Genomic DNA, 26,823 nt, shown 5'->3' on the forward strand with positions numbered 1-26,823 from the left:
TCACGGATCTGTTCCCTTCACCCTTCTCCGAGTCACTGGGACCTCTTCCTCATCGGCTACTCTCTCCTCTCTGGCTATTCTGCTAGAAGAGTATCTGTCTCTCGGTTTTTCTCCGCCTTCAAGATGGCGTCTGTCTTCCCTGGAATAAGTAGTAGCTTTACTGCTAACGGCTAGATGCCGCCTACGGACTGAAACAAGTGCCAAGTAACTGCCTCGGACTTTCACTAATATAGAGGTGCATTTCCTCATGGAAAATTCCGGCCCGTAACCTGCCGCCCACCAAATTCTTGTACCTCCCCGTACCAAGGACACGTTCCCAGCCGGCCGGCCTGATGTAGTGTCTTGGGCATGAAGAAAAATACAATCCTTCGATAAGGGCCGGCCTGAACCGGTTCTCTCCAAGCGAATAACACCTCATAACTAAAACATTACATTTGACCTAGAAGCATCCCAAGCTGCCGGAGCAGAAGGAAAGATGGAGTCTCTCCCGTTTGAGGCCTACCAGGCCTGAATTCAGCACGGCTCCATGAAATACCCTCACTACAGGACAGGTTATCCCTAATACTAACAAATCTATCCCCTAGGCTATGTGTGCAAGCCCTGATCCATGGGGAAGAGCACAGGATCATGTCGAAGTGCCTAGTAAATAGGCTCCATTCACTACTCTAACCCTTAGACCTGGATGATAAGAGACTGAAGTCACATTAATCACCCTTCAACACAAGAAGGCCGGGAAAATCGAGCAGTACAATGATCCTAACCAAAAGGCCGTGGAGCACTGTACAGGTTTAAAGACAAGTATAAAGTCAATGAGTGATAGGAGTGGTAGCTGGTTTGTGAATGGTTGATGCATTGCAGTGTCGTTTTGACCTTCAGGTAGGTACCGACTATCCAGGTCTGGATGATGCGCAGAAAGTGTATGAGGTGTTGAATGTCTACAGCAGAGGAGACTTTCAAGTAATGTTGTGTTTCATCAGCTTATTGGTAAATCTTGATGCAGTTATTTGTGAGTAGAACACCAAGTGGCTCAATGAAGAGGTTAAAGATGACAACGGACAGTATGGAACCCTGGGGACGCTTCCAGCGATAGGGATCTTTTGTAAACTGTAAGTAGTTTAGGCATATCCGGTTGCAGTCAGGGGAAGAGAAACAAGGCTGCAACTCTTCCAACTTTGCAAACAAAAAATATCGAATTTTACAATTAGGAAAACACAATGTTGGATATACATGCGCAAACACATGCACACACCAGACTATGAAAGCACTACATAAATGTCACAACTCATGTATTACAGTTGCCTTGTATTGCTAGAAGCCCTCTCTTGTCTCAAATTCTATTTCTTAGGCCTCCAACTCATTAAGAGATTCTTTTTCAAGGCACTTTTTTAATCTAACCGATTTGGTGTCTGTCAAAATGACTGATTCGCTTCCCAAGGTGTTTGAGACGGATCAGCGTCTTTTTTTCTATGAGAAGATTAAGACCATTCCTGATTATATTGCACAGCTTCAAGTATCATATTTTCATGCAGCATAATTACAAACCTGTGCCCTATTTTATCAATTGTTTCACAGCGATCCCAATGATTGCAGAAAAGGAGTATGTTTCCTCGTTGCTTAGCTCTCTAAAGTTCAGCTCCCTTGATGATATATGTCCAATCTGGCCTCTAAAATCTTTATCTGGGTATGTTACACCTGCTTTTACCTCCAACTTAATATCTGTTGTCATATGGTATTGGCCCTAGTGGATGGATGAAAGGGGTTGTCAACCCATTTTTAAAGAAACCAAACTTGGGCCCCAGGGCAGAAGCTAACTATAGGCTCATCCTTCTTGTACCAATAGTCACTCAAATTGGCGTGTTCTGACTCACCGACTTGTTAACCATCTCAAAGAGCCCCATTTGTTAAATGCTATCTGGTTGAGTTTAAGGCCTGGGTTAGGCACCGAGACTGCTCCGTGGCTGTACTGAATGTTGTTAGAAAAGATTATCATAATGCCATTTCAACCTGCCTCATCCTGTTGTTGCAGTTGTTTCGTCCAATTACCCCCAAAAGAGGATCTTTAGGAAAACCCTTTTTATTCTGTGCCACAATAAACCTTGTGTTGTTAATGGTGTTTGTTAATGTGATTCTAGATAAAACTGTGCCAGGGCTTAACAAGTTGTCCTTCCTGAGTCATCTATTTACAAACTTCAAGGCATTCAGATTATGCAAGCGTGATTGAGGGAAAACTCAGCTCTGGTCATCTGTTGGTGTTGTGGTGTTCTCGGCCCTAGGCCTGCATGAGGAGTAGGGGACGACACGGACACATGGATAGTGTACATGGAACTGGCCACGAGCACGTGCGCTTAGGCCCTTTTATGGACAGGCCCACGTCACTCGTGATGCCTGTGTTGGATGGGTGTTGGGTGTGTGTAATGGCCAGCCCTTGAGAAGTGGCTAGGAATGATTAGTTGTCAGCAGGACACTAAATCCCTTCCAAATTGTATTGGAAAAAGAAATGAGTCCAACCTGTGGAAATGAAGAAACAAAACAAGACACCATATGCTGTGTTGGTCGGTCCTGCCTTCTCTCGTGATATTGGAATTAGTGTCAAAGTTCAATCTGGGGTGCACCTTGAGCATCGGTGGAGTCGGTTGTAGAGGTTCCACTTGGGGTGTCTGGGATCCGTGAAAGACAACCAAGCAAGGACTGGGACGACACAATGTTACCTGTTGGTGGAGCAGCTTCAGACTCATCTCTCATGCAGAGATTCCCTCATGCAGAAATTCCTTTGAGGCCCTTTTCGCTGGGTTGCCAAAGGACTCCGGGAGCTGTGCATGGCTGCAGGGGCTGGTGCAGGAGCGCCAACAGGGCAGTGGCCGAGTCGCTAGTGTAACCAGAAGAGTAGATGACACATGGTCAGGTGTGCTCTTGCCAGCTAGACTCATGTGAATGTGGGAGCTAGCAGATAGTCTATGGATGATTGGTCCATCATTGTGTTACAACAAACAAATGATGGACGGAATGCTGACAATGCATACATTCTCCCCCAGTCAAGAGATCTGGGTTAAATCCATCGTTCTTGTGCCCACTACACCACCCCAGTTTAGACATGGCCATATGCAAATCAGTCTTGACCCTGTGCCTCATGGGAACAGTCCAGCCCGAACTGCCAAGCCATGTCTTCCCTGGACCGGAATCAAGCATCCTAGGACCGGTTTCTGGCTATCAGCCGTCATCAGCCAGGATAGCTTGACTCCAGTGGCGTCGTGAGCACGGGTCCCATGTCTGGGAATACCCATCTCACTTAGGGCGAAAAGCGTTACAACAAACAAATGATGGACGGAATGCTGACAATGCATACATTCTCCCCCAGTCAAGAGATCTGGGTTAAATCCATCGTTCGTTTGCCCACTACACCACCCCAGTTTAGACATGGCCATATGCAAATCAGTCTTGACCCTGTGCCTCATGGGAACAGTCCAGCCCGAACTGCCAAGCCATGTCTTCCCTGGACCGGAATCAAGCATCCTAGGACCGGTTTCTGGCTATCAGCCGTCATCAGCCAGGATAGCTTGACTCCAGTGGCGTAGTGAGCACGGGTCCCACGTCTGGGAATACCCATCCCACTTAGGGCGAAAAGCGTTACAACAAACAAATGATGGACGGAATGTTGACAATGCATACATTCTCCCCCAGTCAAGAGATCTGGGTTAAATCCATCGTTCTTTTGCCCACTACACCACCCCAGTTTAGACATGGCCATATGCAAATCAGTCTTGACCCTGTGCCTCATGGGAACAGTCCAGCCCAAACTGCCAAGCCATGTCTTCCCTGGACCGGAATCAAGCATCCTAGGACCGGTTTCTGGCTATCAGCCGTCATCAGCCAGGATAGCTTGACTCCAGTGGCGTAGTGAGCACGGGTCCCACGTCTGGGAATACCCATCCCACTTAGGGCGAAAAGCGTTACAACATACAAATGATGGACGGAATGCTGACAATGCATACATTCTCCCCCAGTCAAGAGATCTGGGTTAAATCCATCGTTCTTGTGCCCACTACACCACCCCAGTTTAGACATGGCCATATGCAAATCAGTCTTGACCCTGTGCCTCATGGGAACAGTCCAGCCCGAACTGCCAAGCCATGTCTTCCCTGGACCGGAATCAAGCATCCTAGGACCGGTTTCTGGCTATCAGCCGTCATCAGCCAGGATAGCTTGACTCCAGTGGCGTCGTGAGCACGGGTCCCATGTCTGGGAATACCCATCCCACTTAGGGCGAAAAGCGTTACAACAAACAAATGATGGACGGAATGCTGACAATGCATACATTCTCCCCCAGTCAAGAGATCTGGGTTAAATCCATCGTTCTTTTGCCCACTACACCACCCCAGTTTAGACATGGCCATATGCAAATCAGTCTTGACCCTGTGCCTCATGGGAACAGTCCAGCCCGAACTGCCAAGCCATGTCTTCCCTGGACCGGAATCAAGCATCCTAGGACCGGTTTCTGGCTATCAGCCGTCATCAGCCAGGATAGCTTGACTCCAGTGGCGTAGTGAGCACCGGTCCCACGTCTGGGAATACCCATCCCACTTAGGGCAAAAAGCGTTACAACAAACAAATGATGGACGGAATGCTGACAATGCATACATTCTCCCCCAGTCAAGAGATCTGGGTTAAATCCATTGTTCTTTTGCCCACTACACCACCCCAGTTTAGACATGGCCATATGCAAATCAGTCTTGACCCTGTGCCTCATGGGAACAGTCCAGCCCGAACTGCCAAGCCATGTCTTCCCTGGACCGGAATCAAGCATCCTAGGACCGGTTTCTGGCTATCAGCCGTCATCAGCCAGGATAGCTTGACTCCAGTGGCGTAGTGAGCACGGGTCCCACGTCTGGGAATACCCATCCCACTTAGGGCGAATAGCGTTACAACATACAAATGATGGACGGAATGCTGACAATGCATACATTCTCCCCCAGTCAAGAGATCTGGGTTAAATCCATCGTTCTTTTGCCCACTACACCACCCCAGTTTTGACATGGCCATATGCAAATCAGTCTTGGCCCTGTGCCTCATGGGAACAGTCCAGCCCGAACTGCCAAGCCATGTCTTCCCTGGACCGGAATCAAGCATCCTAGGACCGGTTTCTGGCTATCAGCTGTCATCAGCCAGGATAGCTTGACTCCAGTGGCGTAGTGAGCACGGGTCCCACGTCTGGGAATACCCATCCCACTTAGAGCGAAAAGCGTTACAACAAACAAATGATGGACGGAATGCTGACAATGCATACATTCTCCCCCAGTGAATGTATGACATTGTTCTGCATTCTGTCCATCAATTGTTGTTTTTGCATTGGTCAATCATTGTGCCAGGAGTCGCTCCTTGATCTGTTGATGTTTTGCGGTTGTAAGGCTCCACTCTTGTGGCGAGGTGCTCCTTCGTGATTAGTGGTTAGGGTGATGCATGTCATGCTGATGTTGTTATTAGTGGACAACCTGTACAACAGGCGACAAGAGCTTGCAAGGGTAGGGTGACTGGAGGAACTTTGCATCCCTGTAGCTCGCTGTGTTGCTATTGCTGGTCTTCTCCTATGGCATGTATGGTTCTTAGCAGGGATGCTATCTTCGTCAAGATGCCAGTGACTGTGGCCAGGCGGTTGCACTGGAAGCTTGGGGGCAGATACGCGGTTCATGCATACATGTTACTTAGTTTCGGTACTCCTGCTTGGCTGTCGTCGGTGATATCGCTCTATATCAGTAGCTTGCTTGTGTCTGTAGGTGCACTCTTGTGCCGTGACACGAGTCCTTGGTCTTGTCACCCTTGATCCTCTTCTTCTGCTAATCGCTTTGGTCACCCTTGATCATCTCCTGCGCATCGATGTTGATCAACTTCTCCTGCGCATCTGCGGTCATCAGGTTCTTCAGTGTGATCGGTCTGGTCACACACCTTTCTCTTTTCTCCTTTTCCAGTTCTCCTTTTCACTGTGGTATCTTGCCACACTCTCTTCTTTAGGTGCTACGTGGCATAAGACTTTTTAGTGTGACAGGTCTGGTCACACACCTTTCTCTGTTCTTCATTTTCAGTTCTCTCATTGCAATGTGGCATCAGGCCATGTGATGCATGTGTTCCTTTCTTCTCCAGGTGCGGTGTGGCACCAGCCACGTGTTGCAGGTTCTCTTCACTTGGACCTCTTGCAGGCCTTGTTCTGTTCATAGAAAGGTGCATCTTCTACCTTAATGTACCTCTTGCAGACCCTGTCCTGTTCGAAGGACCGTCGTCTTCTCCCCTCGTGGACCTCTAGCATGTCCGGTCCTGTCTGTATGACTTGACTCTTCTCTTCAGGTGGGTGTGGCATCCACCCACACTTCGCATTTCCCTTCCTCAGGGTTCTTCTTGGTGCTCCGCTTCCGACTCCTCTTCGTTCAAGGGCACAGTGCTCATGCCTTGTGGCTGCGGTTCTGCTGCACTTGTTCCTGCCTAGGTTTGTGCGTACTTGGCATGGTTGGTCACTCCCTGTGACATCCTCATTGACGGGCCTATGGTGGCCATCTGGTGCTGGGACAGCTGGCTGAAGTGGACTCTTTCGTGCAACATTACCTCTCACTCTCCGAGGGCTCTCTCTCTATAGGGCTCCTTCCGTTGCAATAAGATTTTTAGGTGCGGCTCTCTGTACACTTCATGCAAATCTTCCTTTTGTGTGCTGGAAGGGGGGCACCGGTAGTGACGCTGGGTGCAGGTGTATGGTATTGCTGGGCATACACTACGAGTGTTCCTCTTACACCACTCTGGTGCAGAGTCATACATTGTCTAGGTGCCCCCTGAGTTGGTGCTCTTGGTTTCTTTTCTTTAGCAGGGTGTGCCCTGGTGCCTCTTCAAGCAGTGGTGGTGGCTTGCCACCAAGGGGCACACAATGCTCTCCTCCCCCGTCACAGAGAGAGACAGTTATTTTCTCCTCCCTTGAGGATGCAGCATGCGGTGGCTGCTGATCACCACCAGGGGGTGTGCATTGCTCTCTAGACCAGTCTCAGCTAAGGTCTCCGCTGCAGCATGGTAGACAGGGAGTAGCTCAATTTGTGCGTGAAAATGTGGGTGCAAAACAGGTTTGTGCTTGTGCATTAGCCATTTTTTACAATTTGGGTTCATTTTTCTTGCTTTTAGGTCGAGCCTACGAGGCTTCTTGTGTTTACTCTGTGTGGGTCCGACTCCTCCCACACATTGGATTGGCTTTTGCGTGTGGCTTTCTATAATGAAAGCATGCAAATGGCTAAAGGCGGGTGCATGTCCCACCTCTTTTGTAATGTTCACTCCCACTGCGTTTTGCCTCGGGAGCGAGCAGCGGCATGCAGCGTGGCAGCTCCATTCCTCATGGGTCAGGTTACTATCTACACAAGGCGCCATACTTTCGCCAGTCATAATTTATGCACAAAAAGATCATACAGAGAGGCAACACTTCAAAATGTAAGAATTATATATAACGTTTTGGAGTCCAAGTTTTTTTTACAAATAGAGAGTAGGTTCTTTTATTGTTGCAGGTTGAACAGCAGCGGAAATACAGCCAACGCGTTTCGCCCGACAGCGGGCTTCCTCAGGGCAAAATCGGAAAGTAATCCAATCCGGTACAGAACCTATCGATTGCCACAATCCCAGCTTAAATTGCTTTGCACTTAAGCACCAGTTCTCCTCAAATATCCAGATTTGTAAAAACAAGAGCGAAAGGAATTCTTCGGTTAATCACAAGTTCGAGGAAAATGTTTCACCAAAAAAACTGTGACATATATAAGTCCACAAATCACGATTAGGGATCCAAAGGTAAGATACAGTCATAAAAGTTCACTGCGATTGGTGAAATTTTCTGAACATGAACTATTATTCAGTAAACGGCTCCATGAAACGCCGAGTCCTCGCCCATACCGCCGAGGTTCTCACGCCCCTTTTTTGGTCCTGACGAATGCCAGTTTATAATTAACACATAGGCAGAAACATGTTGACCATATTATAAGGGACCGGCTGAACAATTTATTCAGTTTTTACGTCCCACACTTTGTTTTTAATATATGTCTGTTTGGCTTTTAATAAAGTTTATTTTTTGACACACACCAGACATTTTTAACAATCACTTCCACTACCCACCACACACACAACCAGCTCCGCAGTAATTCTGGCGTCGAAGCACACCGGGGTGGCACTCGGCCTCTCCCGGTGGGCCCAATGATGAAGCATGTCACCAACCAGGATGGTGAGTGAGGGCTTTATTTAGAAACCTAGTTGGTTTCTGCAGTTGTGCTCTACCAATAATTCCTAGGCACACTCTTTCGTTACTCTTCAATAACCCCATCCCTAAGAAAGCGTTTGAATTCATTTGCCTTTAAATCGCTGTCTACGGTCACTGACAACGTTGAGATGGTTTTGCTGATTGTGTTCTAAAAACGGCTTATTTTTTCTGTCGGAGTTTTATATAGCGCAAACTCGACTCGAATGTCTCAAAGCGCTTTACCTGAGCACCACTTGCGTTAAAGACAAATATATTTATTTTGTTAGGTATTGAGCGATTAAGAGATTTGCCCAGAATCACAGGCTGTTGAGCGTCTCTGCCGAGACTCGAACCCGGTTCCCAAGCTTGGAGGTCGATTCCTCTAGCAGTTAGGTCACATCCTCTTTGGCCTTAAATAGACAAAAACTCAAGGCAGCACTGTGGGCCTGGGTGCACACTTTGGAGAGAGTGCGGGCAGACGGCAGCGGTGCGTGCTTACAAAACACAAACCAATCATACTGAGGAAGCAGCCATTTTAGAGCATGGGGGAGAGGTGCACCTACAGCAAGAAAAGGGGCAATGGTTCTGATCGGCCCCTGCACCCCACGGCCCCAGGCGGCCGTTCTGTCTGCCTGGGCAGAGCACAGCACAGGTTGCAGCCCCAGCACTTGACCCTGCCTGTGACCCGGACTGCCCGTCCTTCGCTGCACATGTGGAGGTCCCTTCCTCTAGCAAGGGGACTTTGAGATGATAAGCGGCCGGGCCTGCCCAATACACATCTGGGGAAGGATGAAAGGCCCACGAGGTCTGGCGAGTGCAGGTGTCACCTTCATGGCCCTCCCAGGCCAAGGGGGAGGGGGCACCACTCGAGCTCTCAAAAGGCGCCCTGCTTCAGCACGTGTGAGAATTCTGGGGTAACCTTCACGGCTGTCTCAGGCCCCAGCCAGCCTTGAATGTGGGCAGAGATGTTTTAAGGCATGGAAAAGTTGGGCAATGCCCAGCCCCCCTTGCATGGGGCCCCTGGGAAAGTGAACTTTCTCTCTTTTTAGGTCGAGCCTAGCAGTGCGCATGCTCTGCTCTGCGAGGCTTCTTGTGTCTCCTCGGTGTGGGTCTGACTCCTCCCACACATTGGGTTAGCTTTTGCGTGTGGCTTTCTAGAATGAAAGAACGCAAATGGCTAAAGGCAGGTGCATGTCCCACCTCTTTTGTCTTTTTTCACTCCCACGGCGTTTTGCCTCAGGAGCGAGCAGCGGCGCACAGGGTGGCAGCTGCATTCCTCGTGGGTCAGGTTACTATCTACACAACGCACCTTGCTTTCGCTTTCGTCTGGGGCCTGCCGCTTTTGCATATGTTATTTTTTTTTTTTTTAAGAGTGCTGTGCTTTTCACAAGCGCTACTGCCTACTTGTTCACAGTAGTCAACTTATAAGGTCCCAAAGGCGAGATCTATTGGCTGTGCCAATGCTTGTTTGTTATTTCTTCTCCCTCTTTTCTTTTGATGCTTGCTGCTCAGTCACATGGCAGCCTCTATCATGCCTCATCGGGCCTGTTTCGCCATGACACGCATGTAGTAGCAACAGGCTGTCCGATTTGCCCTAGGGCCCATTTACGAGCCATGCGCTCTCACAGCAATCTGTCAGGCCTCTGTGTGGTGCAGCAGTCTTTTGGCTACGGGACGCAAAAAGGTGTCCTCCTTTTACAGTGGCAATATGCGGCCACCGGGTGTCATACTCTAGGACAGCCTCGGCTTCTCTTGCGCTATAGGACGGTCAATGCTTCATTCCTCCAGTCTCCTAGGCCAGGATGCTGTGCCGAGAGCGACCGCTGTGTGGCAGTGCAGTCACTCTTATCACACTGTGGCAGCTTTCCTCAAACTGGCGGGCAGTGTCGCTCTCCTTTCACCTGCGGACAGGGTGCTGCGTTCATCGGCAGGCGTGCCTTCCGCTGGGCCACTGCACTCTTCTTGTCCGGGTGAAGCTGAGGGCTGCAGGGGCTGTTCTTGTGGGTACTTCTGTTGCTTCACGGAAGGTGCAGTCATCGCCTACGCAGCCGTTGCAGGTGCAGGAGGATTTTACTCAAGTGTCAGTGAGGCACACCTCGAGCGTTGAGGGCACCTTGTGCCTTCTACAGCACTCCACTCCTCACACAAATCTCTCTCCCCAGGGCAGGTCAGTACGGTGGGTGGCTGCAGGTCTATTAGCATGCGGACAGCTGCAGGGCATTAATGGTGGATGCCATCATACTCACTCGCAGGGAGGCCTTTTCCTTGCCCTGTCCAGGCCTGCCCCGTACCTGGCGCCTCAGTTGTTTTCCTGCGTTACAACAAACAAATGATGGACGGAATGCTGACAATGCAGACATTCTCCCCCATTCAAGAGATCTGGGTTAAATCCATCGTTCTTTTGCCCACTACACCACCCCCAATTTAGACATGGCCATATGCAAATCAGTCTTGACCCTGTGCCTCATGGGAACAGTCCAGCCCGAACTGCCAAGCCATGTCTTCCCTGGACCGGAATCAAGCATCCTAGGACCGGTTTCTGGCTATCAGCCGTCATCAGCCAGGATAGCTTGACTCCAGTGGCGTAGTGAGCACGGGTCCCACGTCTGGGAATACCCATCCCACTTAGGGCGAAAAGCGTTACAACAAACAAATGATGGACGGAATGCTGACAATGCAGACATTCTCCCCCAGTCAAGAGATCTGGGTTAAATCCATCGTTCTTTTGCCCACTACACCACCCCAGTTTAGACATGGCCATATGCAAATCAGTCTTGACCCTGTGCCTCATGGGAACAGTCCAGCCCGAACTGCCAAGCCATGTCTTCCCTGTACTGGGGTGAATGTATGACATTGTTCTGCATTCTGTCCATCAATTGTTGTTTTTGCAATTGTCCTGCTAGCAGCAGGTGCTGGCGTCCCACCCTCAGTCTATATTTCCCCCATGCGGAACCTGCCAACGGACATGGGGAGGTCAAACTACCTTATCGCCATTTTGGGGTTCTAGGCCCGCATAGAAAGTAAAGAACGACCCAGACACATGGATATTGTACATGCAACTGGCCACGAGCATATGTGCTTGGTACCTTTTACTGACAGGCACAAGTCACTTGTGATGCTGTGTTGGATGGGTGAGGGCAGGCGTGCAACGCCATAGGGCTAAAAGGGCTTCCGCCCCCCACCCTCGTTGTGTGTCTCAGGCCGGGCTGCTGCAGCTCGGCTGCTGTGGGCTCGGCTGGGAAGTGTATGGAGCCTTATCTCCGGCACGCCCAAGTTTTTCACAGGTCTTTAAAGACCATTTGCATATTTACATACCCTTGTAAACTGGTTACTGAGGCTTAGTTTTATTTCTGGTTCCAGTACCCCCAGTGCCCCCACTCTGCCTATTCCTTACACTTGTATTTAACATTCAAGCTTGAGGTAATGCTTATTTTTTTATCATCAGGGACATCAAAATGATGAGCTGGCAACCCTAATCATAACACTGGAAGTTTGTTGCAGGATCAGCACATTATTATCCACCCTCGATCCCCGATTAATACCATAATAGCAATAGTTTAACTTATATCTGAAACCCTACACTGCCGTCAATAACATGCTGAGTTACTTCAAGTGTCTGGGAATGCACCCTGCATTCAAACTACTCACTCCTCATTCTCGCCCTTCACTTTCACGCTCACACAGCACTCACAGCCATCACAATGTACTCACACTGATCACCATGTACTCACACAACTCACCCTGCACTCACAGTGATCACTCTGCACTCCAAATGCACTTGCACTGTTTACCCTGTACCTCACCCTGCAGTCACATGAGCACACTCCTCACCCTGCCAGCCCTGCACTCATGTGACACTTCACTTATCTGTCCTCCTCAATGCTCATCTGCAATCTCACTCAAACAAGCCCATTGCTAACCAGGCGTCCCACTCTGCACTTACATTTGCACCCAAATTCATATGGTCACTTCACTCACCCTCCAGTCACTCCTCTTACCCTACTCTCACACTGTCATATAGCTCATGGTGCACTCACATGTTCACTCCTGCCAGCTACATAGCGCAGACGGTTAATGTGCCTGCTACAAAGAAAGTGTACCAAACAAATCGCAGATAGAGTGTGAGTAAACTATGAGTAGTGCTATAAAAAATAATGAAATGCTTGTCAGAAAGGTGCTTTGATGTGCATTGTTGGTGAGTGGTAGTGAGGGAATTCATGGAGAAGGAGAAAATGGAGCAGGGGTGCCAAAAAAAGACAGTTGCACTGTCTGCAACCAGTGCTAGGGCCAGCCCTGGCTGGAAATGCTAGCGCCCCCCCCCCCCGAAGTTCAGATCTAGTTGCACCCCTGGGTGTGGGGCAGTGGTGTTCAGGGGCCTCAAGTGATCCCAGGGGGTGCCAGGCTCTAGCAAAAAGGAGCATTATGGCCATAACAGTGCTTTGTTTTAAAGTGAAAAAATGAGCAGCATTAAGCTGCTCTGTAATGGGCCATGACTAACATCTTTTGTCATTTATACCCTGACTGGGAGAAGGTGTCGAAAGGAAAGAACTCCAAATATTCTTCAAAACCCCCATTTCTGATAATCACACTGTGAATACTTTACACGTTAGTAAGGCAAGCCTGACGAGAATAGCATGCTTGGCACTCATACATTTTTTAAACGGTAACAGAACTTACCTGCTGTAATGTTGCCTCTTTACCCCTTGACTGTGCCCCCTTACAGATGACTCAGACACAGTATGGATTTCAAGGGATTTATTCCTTACTAAGATCTCTTCTGCAGGAGCGCCGGCGCGGAGCTCCGTACTCTATTTGAATCGGCGCGCTAGTGCCGATCCTAAGATGGCCGCCGCCGGAAGTCCGGTGACGTCACGCCTAGCGTGCCGTCAACTAGACCGCAACACCACATCTCCTCCCTTTACAACACCAAAGTCACTGTTCCCCTTAACACACAAACAGTCTTACTTGTGGTCTAGGCTGAACTCCTCAAACCTCCTGGGGAGCATTACTCTTCTTCCGCAGCGTGTTCTCCTGCCTCCCGCGCCTGCGGTCGGGGTATCTCCCCCCTTCATCGGCTCAGCTTCCCCGTACACTTCTAGGGGCTCACTCTCACTCAACTCAGTTCCTCGGTCACCCCGTCGCGGAGTCTCGCCTTCTCCTCCTCGTGGACTCCCGGGTCCCCTGGGAGCACTTCCAGCCTCTTTCTCCGGTCTCCCATTATCGCCTGTCCCCGCCGGGGTGGCTCGGGCTCCTACCTCGCAGTCCCGCTCCCCACTCCGCTCAGTCTCGTCGATCCTGGAGCACCTTGCCATCCGATCTTGTGCCCAGATCTTCCCGTCGCTTAGTAATGCTGATGTGGAATAGGGTTCTACGACTTGGAAGGGGGGTGTGAATTTGCTGTCCCCTTTCTTCCCCGGTGAGGGTAGTTTCACCCTCACCCACTCTCCCTTCTCCAAGGCTGTTTCTTTGGTGTTATGCCTTGCGTCGTAGTAGTTCGTGTAAACGGCTTGTGCCCTCTCTAAGTTTCTGCGCACTACTGCCGGTGACCAACGACTCTGCACCGTGAGCTTCTTCCACGCTACATTGTCTCGGGTGAACGGTTCTCTTCCTCTCAGAATGCGGAATGGGCTGTAGCCTGTGGACGAGGGAGTTATCCGGTACGCCCATAGCATGCGCTTGAGTTCCTTCTCCCAGCTTGCTCCCTGACCGATAGCCGCTTGCACTGACCCCATTATCACCCTGTTGAATCTCTCCACAGCTCCGTTTCCCGCCGGGTGGTAGACCGGTGTGTGTCTGGCGGTTATACCGTTCCTGTCCATGAAGGCCTCCCATTTGGCAGACGTGAACTGTGGGCCGTTGTCACTGAGGATCCCCTTGGGGATCCCTTCCCTGATGAAAACTTCCGTGAGGAACCCCAGGATGGTGTCAGTCTCCGCATTGTCATCCACATGGACCTCTGGCCACTTCGAGTACCTGTCCACCACCACGGTTAGGTATTTCTGGTCACCGCCGGCATCTTGTATGGGGCCTAGAACGTCTATGGATATCTCCTCCCACGGGTTTTCCGGGTAGTCAAAGCGCCCCAGTGGTGGGCGCAGCACTTTCTGCGTCTTGTCTGCATTGTTGCACTGCTCGCACGTTCTGACGTGTCTTTCCACCGCGAGATCCAGCCCTGGCCACCAATAGTCTTCCTTCACCCTACTCTTCGTCTTCACGATGCCCAAATGTCCTTCGTGAGCCAAGGTAACCACTCTAGGCCTTAGCGCCTTCGGGGGCACCACTTTGTTGCCTCGGAATAGGAAACACGGGTTGTCCCCTAGCGACAGTTCTTCCCTGACTTCCCAGTATTGTTTCAGTTCTTCTCCGAGTAGCCTCTTCTCCGGCCACCCCTGTGTCACGTACGTTTTGACAGCCGTCACCTTCTCATCCGACCCGTACTCTTCTTCCCACTCCTGCTTGCTGATCGCTCTTTCGTGATCGCTCATGAACGCCACTGCATACTCGGCCCACTTCTCTGTATCTTGCACCTCCGCCGACTCCTTCGCTGCCGCTCTGCTCAGGTAGTCCGCCACGCGGTTCTTAGTGCCTGGGATGTACTCTACGTCGTACACGTAGTCAAGGAGCCGCAGGGTCATCTTCGCTATTCTCGGGGTGGCGTGCTCGTGGCCCGTGGATGTGAGCACTTTGATCAGGGGTTTGTGGTCTGTCCGCAAGAGGAACCGTCCTCCCCACAGGAACTGCCGGAATCTTTCCACTGCCCACACGACTGCCAGCATCTCTTTTTCAATCACGCTGAATCTGCGTTCATTATCGGCCAGTGTGCGGGACGCGAAGCTGATGGTCGCTGTCTCTCCTCGCGCTGACTTTTGAGTGAGCACTGCTCCGAGTCCTCGGTCGCTGGCATCCGTTGTCAGGGTCGTGGGGGCTGTGGGGTCAAACCCTTGGATGGGCACGGCCCCACAAATTTCTCTCTTCACCTCTTCGAATTCTCTCTCCTGTTCCTCCTTCCATGAGAACGCCGTTTTCTCCTTCAGGACCGCCCTCAGGTGGTGTGTCTTTGACGCGAAGTGGGATACGAACTTGCTGTAGAACTCAGCCATCCCTAAGAATGTCCGTACCTCCTCTTTGTTGGCGGGTGTGGGCGCGTCCCTGATGGCGGCTACGTTGGATGCTTTGGGCTTTATGCCTTCCTGACTGATTTCGTGTCCCAGGTACGTGACATTCCCCAGTCCAAACTTGCATTTGTCCCACTGGGCAGTGAGCCCGTTTTGTTCCAGTACCGTCATGACACCAGCGAGCCTCCGGTCGTGTTCTTCCATGGAGGCGCCCATCACCAGGATGTCGTCTTGGAAGAACTGGACCCCTTCCATCTTGTTGAACAGGCGGTACATCAGTTTTTGGAATACCGCCGCTGCCGAGGCGAGCCCGAACGGCATGCGTAGGAATTTGTAGCACCCGAACGGAGTGATGAATGACGTGAGGTGGTTGCACGATTTGTGGAGTGCAATCTGGTGATACGCGGATGTCAAGTCCACAGTGGAGAACCACTTGGCGCCCTTGGTCTTAGCTAACATCTCGTTGATGCGGGGCAGGGGGAACTTGTCCACCACTATGTTCTTGTTTAGTTCCCTGAGGTCCACACATAGCCTCACCTTCCCGTTCGGCTTCTGCGCCACGACTAATGGGGCCAGCCATTCCGCGTTGTCGATGGCTTCGATGATCCCGTTGTCCTCCAGTCTCTGCAGTTCCTCTTGTACTGCCTCCCTGGTGCGGAACGGGATGTTTCGCACTTTGTGTGACACTGGTCGGGCCCCTTCTTTGAGGGTTATCTTGTGGGTGAACTTTGTGAGCTTCCCAATGTCATCTCTGAAGACTTCGGGGAACTCCTCCTTCCACTGCCTTGCTCCCCTCTTGGGGTCGTCCTCCATCATGAGCACTTGTATGCGGCCTCCGGGGTTAAGCTTTATTTTCAATTTCCCTTGATCCTTCCATCCCAACACGGAGGGCCCTTTTTCCGCCACGTACAGTTTCCCTTCACATGTCCTGCCCATGAACTCGAACATGAGGGGGCAGTATCCTACCATGGGTATGGGTTCCCCTGTGAACGTCACTGGGTGAATGTCCGTGGGGCGCAGTCGCTGTGTTACGGCAGGAGCGAAGTCCTCTTCCCATATCTGTCTCTTTATGATCGTGTAGGGGGACCCTGAGTCTGCGACCATGGTGACTTCGACGCCCCCTATAGTCATGGCGCACCTCGGTTTCTTGTCGCCTGCGCTGTCAATCCCTAAGATTTGGTCGTCTACCATCAGGATCTCTTCGTCCTCCTCCTGCCCTTCTTGCTCTTCCTCCTTGGTTACTTCATGCGCCACGTATTTCACCTGCTGCCGCGACATCTTCCTACGGCATACTCTCTCGTAGTGCCCCATCAGCCCGCAGTACGTGCACTTGGCCCGGAACGCGGGGCACCCTTTGTCATTGGCGGCATGCCTTTCACTGCCGCACCTGTAGCACCCATTTGCGCTTCCCTGTCCCTGCGTCAGCTGCTTCGCGCCCCGGGACGCGGGCCTCCTTTGTTGGCGTGTGTCGTGCTGTTCCGCCGTCGTCCGTCTCTCGTGGCCCTTCCGGTCTTCAATCTTGCATACTGCTTGTTCCGGGTATCGGTCCTTCTTTGCCGTTTCCGCACATCTCTTGGACATTTCTGCCTTCTTCACCATGGCTATCAACGTTTTGAGAGGTTCGTCTCCGTGAGCCCACAGCTTGTCCTGGATGGACGCGTTCGCTGCGTGCATTACAATTTGGTCCCTGATTAACTCTTCCTGGAAGGCCCCAAATTTGCACGTTAGGGCCAGCTTTTGTAACGCCGCCACATACTGGTCGATTGACTCCCCCTTCTGTTGCGCTCTGTGGTAGAAGTTGTACCTGTCGACGGCTACACACACAGTTGGGCGGTAATGGGCATCCAAGTCGTCGAGCGCGTGTTGAAACACGTTGTCGTCCGCCGCGGGCCGCGCCACCTTCACCAGATCGTCGTAAACCCTCTGACCTGCTGGGCCCAAATGGTGTAGCAGCATCCTCTTCCTGCGTGAGCTCGAGAACGCAGCACCACTCTCTTCCTCCAGGGCGAACAGGAAATTCAGGAAATACGGTTTCCAATCTTCCCACGGCATGTCCGGAACCCCGGCCTTCGTGAGGAATGGTACCGGGTTCGGCAGGCCCGTCGATGAGGCACTCATCGTTCCCCTTGCCTCCGTCCGCCGCCGTACCGGACTCGAGCCACCCGATCCCTGGGTGCCGTCTGGGCTCCCTGCGTCTGGGTCGTCGCCTTGGTCCGTGGCTCCGCCGCTCGCGCGTCGACCTGTGACCCCCGCCACGATGTGTGTGTCCTCTCCACGTGGGCTCTTCCTGGGGCGGCCTCCCTCTGCGAGACTGCTCGGTGCGGATTCTGGTTCTGGATTGGCTGGTCCGCCGTGTATCGCTCTTCCTCCGCTCTCCGCGACGCTGCCGCGCTCCTGCAGGTCAGGGGTGGTGACTGTGGACGTCGGTGACTCGCCGGCACGAGGCACTCACCCTCCGAGGCAGCGCGGGGCCGTTTCACCTCCTCGTCGCCATTGTAATGTTGCCTCTTTACCCCTTGACTGTGCCCCCTTACAGATGACTCAGACACAGTATGGATTTCAAGGGATTTATTCCTTACTAAGATCTCTTCTGCAGGAGCGCCGGCGCGGAGCTCCGTACTCTATTTGAATCGGCGCGCTAGTGCCGATCCTAAGATGGCCGCCGCCGGAAGTCCGGTGACGTCACGCCTAGCGTGCCGTCAACTAGACCGCAACACCACACCTGCAATTTTTAAATAAGCGTAGACATATGTAACAATGCCAGCTTTAATAGATTATTTGAGAATATTTGGGGGGGGGGGGCTGATGATTTTTGTACTGGGGGGCGGGGGCATGCATGGTATTTAAAAGTTTGATGACCGCTAGTGGTGTGTGTGTAACGGCCAGCCCTCGGGGAGTGGCTGGGAATTATTACGTGTCCGGAAGGACACTACAGAAAGTCATTGAGAAGACAGAACAGCAGCGTGTTTCCCAGAAAACAGCCTTAGTAAGATAACAAAGCTGAAATCTGACTGCAAGTAAACTGACATTTTCCATCCAGCCCTCACCGTTAAACACTACATCTGTCAGAGTCGAGGGGACCTCGCAGCCAATCGTGGATGTAGAGGGAGGAGTCTCTAATGAAGCCGAAAAAACGGGATACACAAATTCCTAACTCAGTAAAAGCCCTCGAACCAACCGATCTGCGTCTCAGCAGCTCGCAGAAACCTTAATATCCCTCTGTCGACCCTCACATTCTACTTCCAGCTCCAAGAAACTCTGGGCCTCCTGTTGGCCATAACCACCCCTGGGGCTTCCTGCCGTTCGGTTCTTTGCTCATACTCCCAAACACCGAGCAACAGTTCAGCCACAATAGCCAACACTTCTTTTCCGGGAACCGGCTTGGGAGTTACGGAGAGAGGACGCGGAGGCCTTAGCCCAGGCGTAATATGACGTGCACGTCACGTGACGGAAGTGCCGTCGCTAAGAGGTCTTTCCTCGACTGGGAGCCAGTCCCTTCCCTTTTCTGACAGCTGGAGCCATGCAGTTCGAAGCCGTCCCTGGTGGCGGAGCCCGGCAGCGTGAGTACCGGCTACGTGAGTGTGGCGGTGCTTGTACCTCCTGCCGTCATTAAAAAGGACGGGAGAGGTTTGCGTTTCAGTGGAGGACTGGAAGGGGTTTGGTGATGTGTACTGTTTATAGCTTTTGTGTAGTCCTGGACACAATGGATGCTGCCACTTTCTCATTGGTCAATAACTATCACGTGTGTTGTCAATTTAGCGTAACTGCACGGCAGTGTGTAATAGCTCGTACAGTGAATTCTTTGTCTTCATGCAATAAATAAAGCTTTAGTGTTGTTTTCACTCCCGAACACCGTGACTTATCTCGTTATACACTGCCCAATAATTGCAATGTAAGGATTATTTGCAGTACTTATTTGGAGCTTTCGTTTCAAGTTCTAGTTAGTATATGATTGGCAGGTCCGCTAGAATTATGTGACAATGGAGCACAATTTTTGAAGGGGGATTGACAAAATTATGCAGTAAGAAAAGGCAATTTATGTGGCATAATCCGTGATCATAGTTTGCCATTTCAACGCCTATGAATAGTGTATAGGTAAAGTTGCACCTCATTACCACAAATTGATTACTAGACTACATCATTCGGGAACTGGAAGGTCATTGGTTTTGCAAAGGGTCTGCCATTGTTCAGGACCACGTTATGGCATTTTTTTAACCAAATTTTGATCCGTTTGAGGTAGAATTTCGTTTTTATGAAATCTGCAAATAATGTAGCAGAAGGTGGATTGTGTCATAAATTGGGCACATCCATAACTATGTAGAACACACAGCAGCCACTGAATTGAATAATTCCAGTGACCCAGGGTAGCCTATTTATATGGCATGTTTTACCCTGTTGAAAGGCGACGAAGCGCTCATCATGGTGGAGTCTGTAGTATGTTGTGCTTGATGTGATCCTATGTTGTTTTGATGCCATCCATGAGTGACAAGAGAGGTGCTCTGCTGAGTGATGGAGAAAGAAGTGTGGTAGGTAGGCACACAAACTATAATTTTAATCACCTGATAGCTGTAATTTACTCTGCATGTTTCGCTTATGCTTTTTAGGGCTCGCCTGAGACAGCGCTTTAGCGCTGCTCTCGCGTGAGCTTTTGTAAATGGGGGATCTGGAAGTGCAAACGAGTGCTTTCAGGCCTCCAAATACAGTGCATGTGCGCCGGGCGCGCGCACCATTTGGAGGCCTGAAAGCACTCGTTTGCTTTCACTTTCGCGGGCCGCACGGCAGTAAAGATCGGCAGTAAAGATTGCAATCTCTTTGTTCCCAGCATCAGTGAGATGCAAATGAACAAACAGCGTGAGGCCAAAGGTCTTATTTTTTTTTTAAAACAGACCAGGTCACTGCTACAGTGAAAGGAACAACAAGCATTTACACAATGCAATATGTCTCGTATTTACGCGAGTTTGAGCTATTCACATTGCAAATAACTATGCCTTTTATTTGTGTTTTCGTTTTTCAAACATAAATAAAAGGCATCGTCATTTACAATGCCAATAGCTTAAACTTGCGTAAATGCGAGACCTATTGCATTGCAAATGCTTGTTTATCTCATGATGACTGTTGGGAAAGGATGTCCCCTGCATGGTACATGGACACGTACCCAAGTCCTGAGTGCATGTTTTATCCTGACTTTTAGTTTTGGAATTGGTGTTATGCTAATCTAGGGTGTGCAGCTGTCTCAGTATGTCCCAGACAATGCGCGGTCCAGATTCTGACCTGTTGCCTGTAAGGACTTGCCCAGAATTTGCTCATAGTGCTGTTTCCCTTGGCTTTGGTTTAGCATATAAGGAGGTGATTGCAGCCCACTAAGTTGTGTGATCTTTGGTAGCTGGCCAACCCTTTTATTCTGTTCTGTTAGATTGTGCCATATTGGTCAGTCTGGTGCAAATACCCACTGATGTGTGAAAACTCAGAACCATGTGCTAAAATACTGTGTGCATATGGTATGTGTAGTAGTTGGACTATGTGTGCCTGAATCTGAGTACTGAAACCAGTGGGATTCATTTTGATTGCCACTGGTTTACCATGGCACAAGAATGAGGGTGAGGACCACTTCCTCAGATTATGGAAGTGTATTACCTGCATTTCTGTGGCTGCATGATGGGTGGTATCCAGGCACTGAAGTGAGGAGCATGCAGCTAAAGCAAGCTTTAGAAATTTCATGAACACTTTGCTAGCAGGAGGCTGCAGATTGTTTCTTTCTGAGCACTGTCATTAGGTAGATGGTAGGGGTGAAGGGTAGGACTATAGTTTTGGTTTTGTAAAGTGAGGATCTTTCAAGGTCGGTTCTACCCTTTTAGGTCGAGCCTGGGCAGTGTATGCGCTGTACTTGAGTGTGTACTTGAAGCCCCGCCCACTCTCCACCCATATTTGCCATTGGCTTGTGTCATTGTCCTCCGTAAATGCTGACTTCTGATTCATTAATAGTCTTGTTAGTCCCTCCTTAATACCGCCTTGTCTTCATTTGTAACCTCCCATTAGGACTGGCCCTTTTTTCTTCTGTTGTTACACAATAGGTCTCATTTAGTCTGTAAGCACTATTTTCTTTACCGAGTTTCTCCTACTGTAGGCATAACATGCTTTCCTGCAACATTCAGCGCGCCATGCGCGCTTTCACTTTCCAAGCAGCCCGGGACAATGACTGTCGCTTCAGGGGTGTGGAATTTAATAAAATGTCTACTTGTCCATGGGGCAGGTTGCTTCATAAATGTACATGTCCTGTAACAAAATTCACTTGTCCCTTTGGAGCCATGTAGTGCGGCGACAACTTATGGCAGCAATCTCATTATATTAGAGCTCTGATATAGCCCCTCTGATTATGCCCGGGATCATACCATAGTATTGTTTGAATACCTGCAATCCCCTTATGTAGCCGCATTTCCTCAGAGCTACATACTGGGGCTGAAGGTACTGGTAAGCAATAATTCCAGTTAGAATGCCCTTTTGAGTCTGTGCAAATCTACTAGCTTGTATGTTTTAAGGGGTTTCAACAACTCTTCTCTAATCTTTTCCCATACTGAGAAATGTTGGAAATGTATGTCTGACCATGGCAAAAGTAACCCTTCTTCCAGAGTTGAGGGAAAAAGTAGTTGGCGGGAAAGAACTTGCAAACACTCAGATTTTCACATGAGCAAACTTACACATGCATATTTGCTTATGCTAAAATGCAGTTCACAAATATTTTCTAGGAGTACTCTTTCTTGTCCCAGTTCTGTAAACTCTTGGGAATTCACAAGAGTTGTATAGCTGCACTTAATGCAAGGACATATACCATGGGTGCACTTTTGAGACTTTCTCAAATGATTGGGCCCCTAATTTGGTCTGGCCTGGACCATGACCTTTTGCATTGATTAAAATTCTGTCTCTTGCTCTCTGTATCTGTGGGCATCACTGTGAGTGACAGCATTCTGCTCTTCCAGAAGTAGCATATCGGCAAACAAAGTAGTTTTTTTCAGGGCCAGTAACTACTGTGGCGTAGTGTGCTTTTTGAGACCAACATTTTTTTTGCTTTTGCCTATGTTTGTTATAATGGTGAGGGCCGCAGCTCCTACACCATTAAGGTTTTACAAAAACCATGCCAAAACTATTGACAAAACTAAAAAGCTGACCACCAATTTCAGGCATACTGGCTTTGCCAATGTTTGTTTATTTTTGTTTAACATACTCTTATTAAAACTGGTTACACTGATTTTCCATTATTAATATTTTGGGTAAATATTAGCATGCATCAACACAAAGGTACCTGACAATTTACAGTAGTTTAGCGAAAGGAATATTTATTTTGAAAGCAAAGAATCATCAATTTTTTGTTTTCAAGATTCTGCAAATATTTGCATAAAATCAGTGAGCTTTCAGGGAGCATTATACATAGCCTCATATTGCTAAACTTTGAAAACGTGTGTATACATTTTTATACTGGAACCAGAGACAGTAGTGCAGTCAGAGCTTACATTTACTTAGAGCGCTCACCCTAATAATAAAGGCTTTCAATTAATGAACCATAAATACAAGTTTGAACAGTATTAAAATATGGACAAAGATATTAGCTTAACTGCAGACAGTGCTCTTCCATGATCCATAATGTGGTACTGCAAACTGGCAGCCAAAGGGTTTGTGCTGCAGGAGGTTGGTCTTACTTGTCCCAAGGACAAAATACACATTAAAACTCGTTGCCCTTGACCCCAAACAATATGTCCTGGGCGTCGGGCTATAGGAATTCCACACCCCTGCGCTTCCTTGAAATTAAGTAGGTCTCGCATTTACGAGAGTTTGAGCTGTTGCCATTGTAAATGACAATGCCTTTTATTTATGTGTTAATTGTCGAAACAGATAAATAAAAAGCATTGTCATTTACAATGCCAATAGCTTAAACTATCGCAAATGTGAGATCTATTGCATTACAAATGCTTGTTTCTATTCCTGATAGTTACTTCATAGAACCTGATGACCGCCAGATGCAGAAACCTCACACTTCATTGTGTCTATGTAGGGGTGCTCTAGTTTGAGGACTGGACCGGTGCTACCTACCATAAGCTGTCTCACTTACACAATGGCTGTGTCTAGAGAGCAGCCTGAGCAGAACGCTTGAAGGAGAACCACCCTAAATAAGTTCTGAAGTTTGAGACCGTGATTCTACATCTCCAGACTAAAATAAAAAATGTATATAAAATTGGGATGCGTACCACCCACTTTATTCTAGTTCCTAGTTCTTCGTGACTAAGAAAGACAGTGCAGAGTAATTGAATGACTGCTATGTGACTAGGGCTGGTGTTTGCTTGATAGCTGTTCTCTGAGAGGTGAGGGGACGTCACCAGAAGTCTGCATTTTCGGTTGGAGATGCAGAGAGTCTTCCTCGAAGTTTAGCTGCTGTGACAGTTTGCCTGGGCCTACAGGTGGAAAGACTGACCTAAAGGAGACGCCCAGCATGTTCCTGGTACGAGAAACACCCAAAGAAACCACACTGCTTGAGAAAACAAAGCCAGGTGCTGAACAGAGTCTCAGTGGTTCCATGCGAGAACCACAGAAGTCTGCTTACAAAAACACATAAGACCGAGGTGGGATGCACCTTGCGGCGTGTATTCACTCAAGTCAGGGCCGCAACTACCTGACTGTGCATATCCTAGCCAAGGGTTCACTGCAACTTTCTTCCCATGCATGTAGGTCCAGGCCGCATATGCTTTAACAAGTATCTGTGTCAGCCCACAAGCATGCTACAACAGTGAGGAGCACTCGCACAGTGGTGACAGGGTCTTCCTAGCGACGTCAGATGATACCGGGTAACCATGCTTTGAGGAGATGCCATCCTTGACTGCTTATGAAGCTTCATATGATCACCACATTCCTCTACCTATGGTGGGAGCCTCTGAGCTTGCACTGAAGGAATCCTGAATGACTAAAGATAGATTTCGTATCCATTGTGACTCCATGGATTAGAACTTGTGTAAACAATGACTGATTGCAAATTTGACTTGCTGGGAAATATAATCTGCTCACCCTAAATAAATACCAGTTTCCATTGGGTAAATATATTTACATATAAAAATGTTCCATGTAAAGTTGTTCGACGATACTGTAATAATAACATTACTAATGTTATTATTTCTATCAATATTGCATGGCTGTATAGCTGTCTTTACTTGGTAGGTCCCTTTCCCCTCTGGCATCCCTGTTGGATGAGAACTGTCCATATGCCCTTTTCTGGTATCCTTGTCATTTACTGACATCTCGAAGGGATGGTTTCCTATGAACTGATCCTTTTAACTCCAGACATTTCTGATCAACGAAAGTCTGCGTGTAGTGCAGACTTTTCCTAGTTATCAATTGAGGAGGAAGCAAGTGCTGGCAAACTTGCCCTGTTCACATTCTACATCTAGCAATACCCTGACTTCCTTCACCACAGCAGAGAAATGAACAAGAGAGAGGTAGGGCGGCTTCTTTCCTGATTCAAAGGCATTAAACCTATTGAGGCAAGTAAAATATAACTTATCTGCTGGTGTAAGTTGCCCACATTTTGTTAGTTGACAAATTAAGCCAAGTAAATGCGGATCGGAGAGTTGGATCAATGATTACATGGCCACCAGGCATATGGCAGAACTCCATATAGGATGGCCATGGGATTTGTTTTTGATGGGGAATGCCCTTTTCTATGAATGATGGGCCAAGCCAATGTAAGAGTTGGGTAGTAACAACTATGCCACTGAAACAGGACTACAATTCCTGCTACATAGACTGCCATTTCAGAGCTCAGATGGACATCATAAATGTTCAAAACTCCTTACACTTGTGCTAAAGTTATGTTATTATCACAATGAAATCTTCATTTCACATTGTATGACTTGTATTTGATCTGTCCGCTTTTGTACTATGCTGTGCTATAAAGAACTCGGCCGCCATGGTCTTGAAGCACTAAATCAAGGACCAAAAAAAAAAAAACACTTTCTAGTCTATGAGCAGAGCACAACTAAGCCAAAGATCTTCATGAGAAATACATTTGAATACTTTCACAGGCCTTCTATGAACTCTTACTATTAGTCCATACCTCTTAACTGCTGCACAGAAATTGAGCCCCCAGCACACTGTCAGACTGATGTACATTTTATATTCCTTTCATCGTGTAGTATATTGTGTTCCCATTCCCGGTACGTGTGAGCTGGTGACTGCAATGCTGATGGTGAATGATGTCATAGAATGTTGCTGTTTATGGTGTGGAATGGAAACTCGGACATATGGAGGATTAGAGGGAGAATGGACCCAATACGACCCCCACCCTATTGTTGCTGTAACCTAAGGGCCTAACATCAAATAAATAACTTCCCACCTGAATGGCTTCAGACTCTTGTGTGAAGACCCCGCCTTTAACAACTACATTTTGGCAACGAGTTATTAAGGACCTGCATGACATGCCCGTACACTCTAGTGGGAGTTGAGACCCATTTCTGAAGAGGAGGCCTGTTGTGAGAAGGAGAACGTCCCTGTGACCATGGAGGAATAGTCTGGGAAAAGAAGAGTAGGGCTAGCTCCATGGGCATAGGAGACAGAAATGAGAATGTGTTGGTCTAGGGTATACTGGGCCTCATGTAGGTAAATAAATTTTACCGGTTCTTAAATACCGAGCCGTACCAAATCGGTAAATTAGAATCGGTAAGTTATATGTAGGTAAAAATTCGGTAACAGTTACCGATTCGGTAACATTCGGTAATCACGAATCGGAATTCACCGAATCGGTAAATACCGAGGTGGTATTTACCGAATCGGAAAATACCGAGGTGGTATTTACCGAATCGGAAAATACCGAGGTGGTATTTACCGAATCGGAAAATACCGAATCGGTATGTACGGATTCGGTAAATAAAATCACATGACTTGACGAAACAGCTAATCCTGTGCAACGACAGCCCACCCAACCAGGAAGTGCCCACCCCCAGGCAGGTGTACATAATTAGCCGAAGTGGCCACACCCAGGCAGGTGTACATAATTAGCCTACCCTGGAGAGGCTTGGAGTGCAGAGGAGAGGCAGGGAGCCGTTGCATGTGCGCGCGGGTAAACGAACAGCATGTCCAGCCAGAGAACACAGAAAGACGGAGGGGAAAGGAGGAGGAAGCTGAAATTTAGCCCCAAGGAACTCCAGGTGCTGGTGGAGGAGGTGGTGAAGCAGCACCAGAAGCTGTTCGGAAGGCAATCCCTGCAAGTGCCTGAGGTGGAAAAGCGCAACATATGGCTGGCCATCCAGGCGCAGGTCAATGCTGTGGGAGTGACCCACAGGGACATTGAGGTCCTCAAAAAGCGCTGGTATGACCTCAGGATTGTAACCAAGAGGAAGATGGGCGACATCCAGAAGGAGGCCAGCCAGACCGGAGGTGGAACCAACAGGGCACCTGCCCTCACCGAACTGGAGGAGCTGGTGGCGGCCA

General features: G+C 49.1%; 1 protein-coding gene across 2 annotated transcripts in view; it reads left to right on the forward strand.

Moving 5' to 3' along the window:
* Positions 1-18,329: 18,329 nt before the first annotated feature.
* YIF1B (Yip1 interacting factor homolog B, membrane trafficking protein) overlaps positions 18,330-26,823 on the forward strand; it is a 44,101-nt gene continuing 35,607 nt past the window's right edge. The window contains exon 1 of one of the 2 annotated variants that reach the window (XM_085625404.1): positions 18,330-18,917. In XM_085625404.1, the coding sequence (XP_085481530.1) occupies positions 18,878-18,917 (40 nt within the window). In that variant the 5' untranslated portion in view covers positions 18,330-18,877. Of the gene's footprint in view, positions 18,933-26,823 lie in introns of both variants that reach the window. The other variant, XM_085625403.1, reaches the window with a different exon arrangement.

The sequence above is a fragment of the Triturus cristatus genome, chromosome 9, assembly GCF_964204655.1.
Source record: "Triturus cristatus chromosome 9, aTriCri1.1, whole genome shotgun sequence".
Lineage (NCBI taxonomy): Eukaryota > Metazoa > Chordata > Amphibia > Caudata > Salamandridae > Triturus > Triturus cristatus.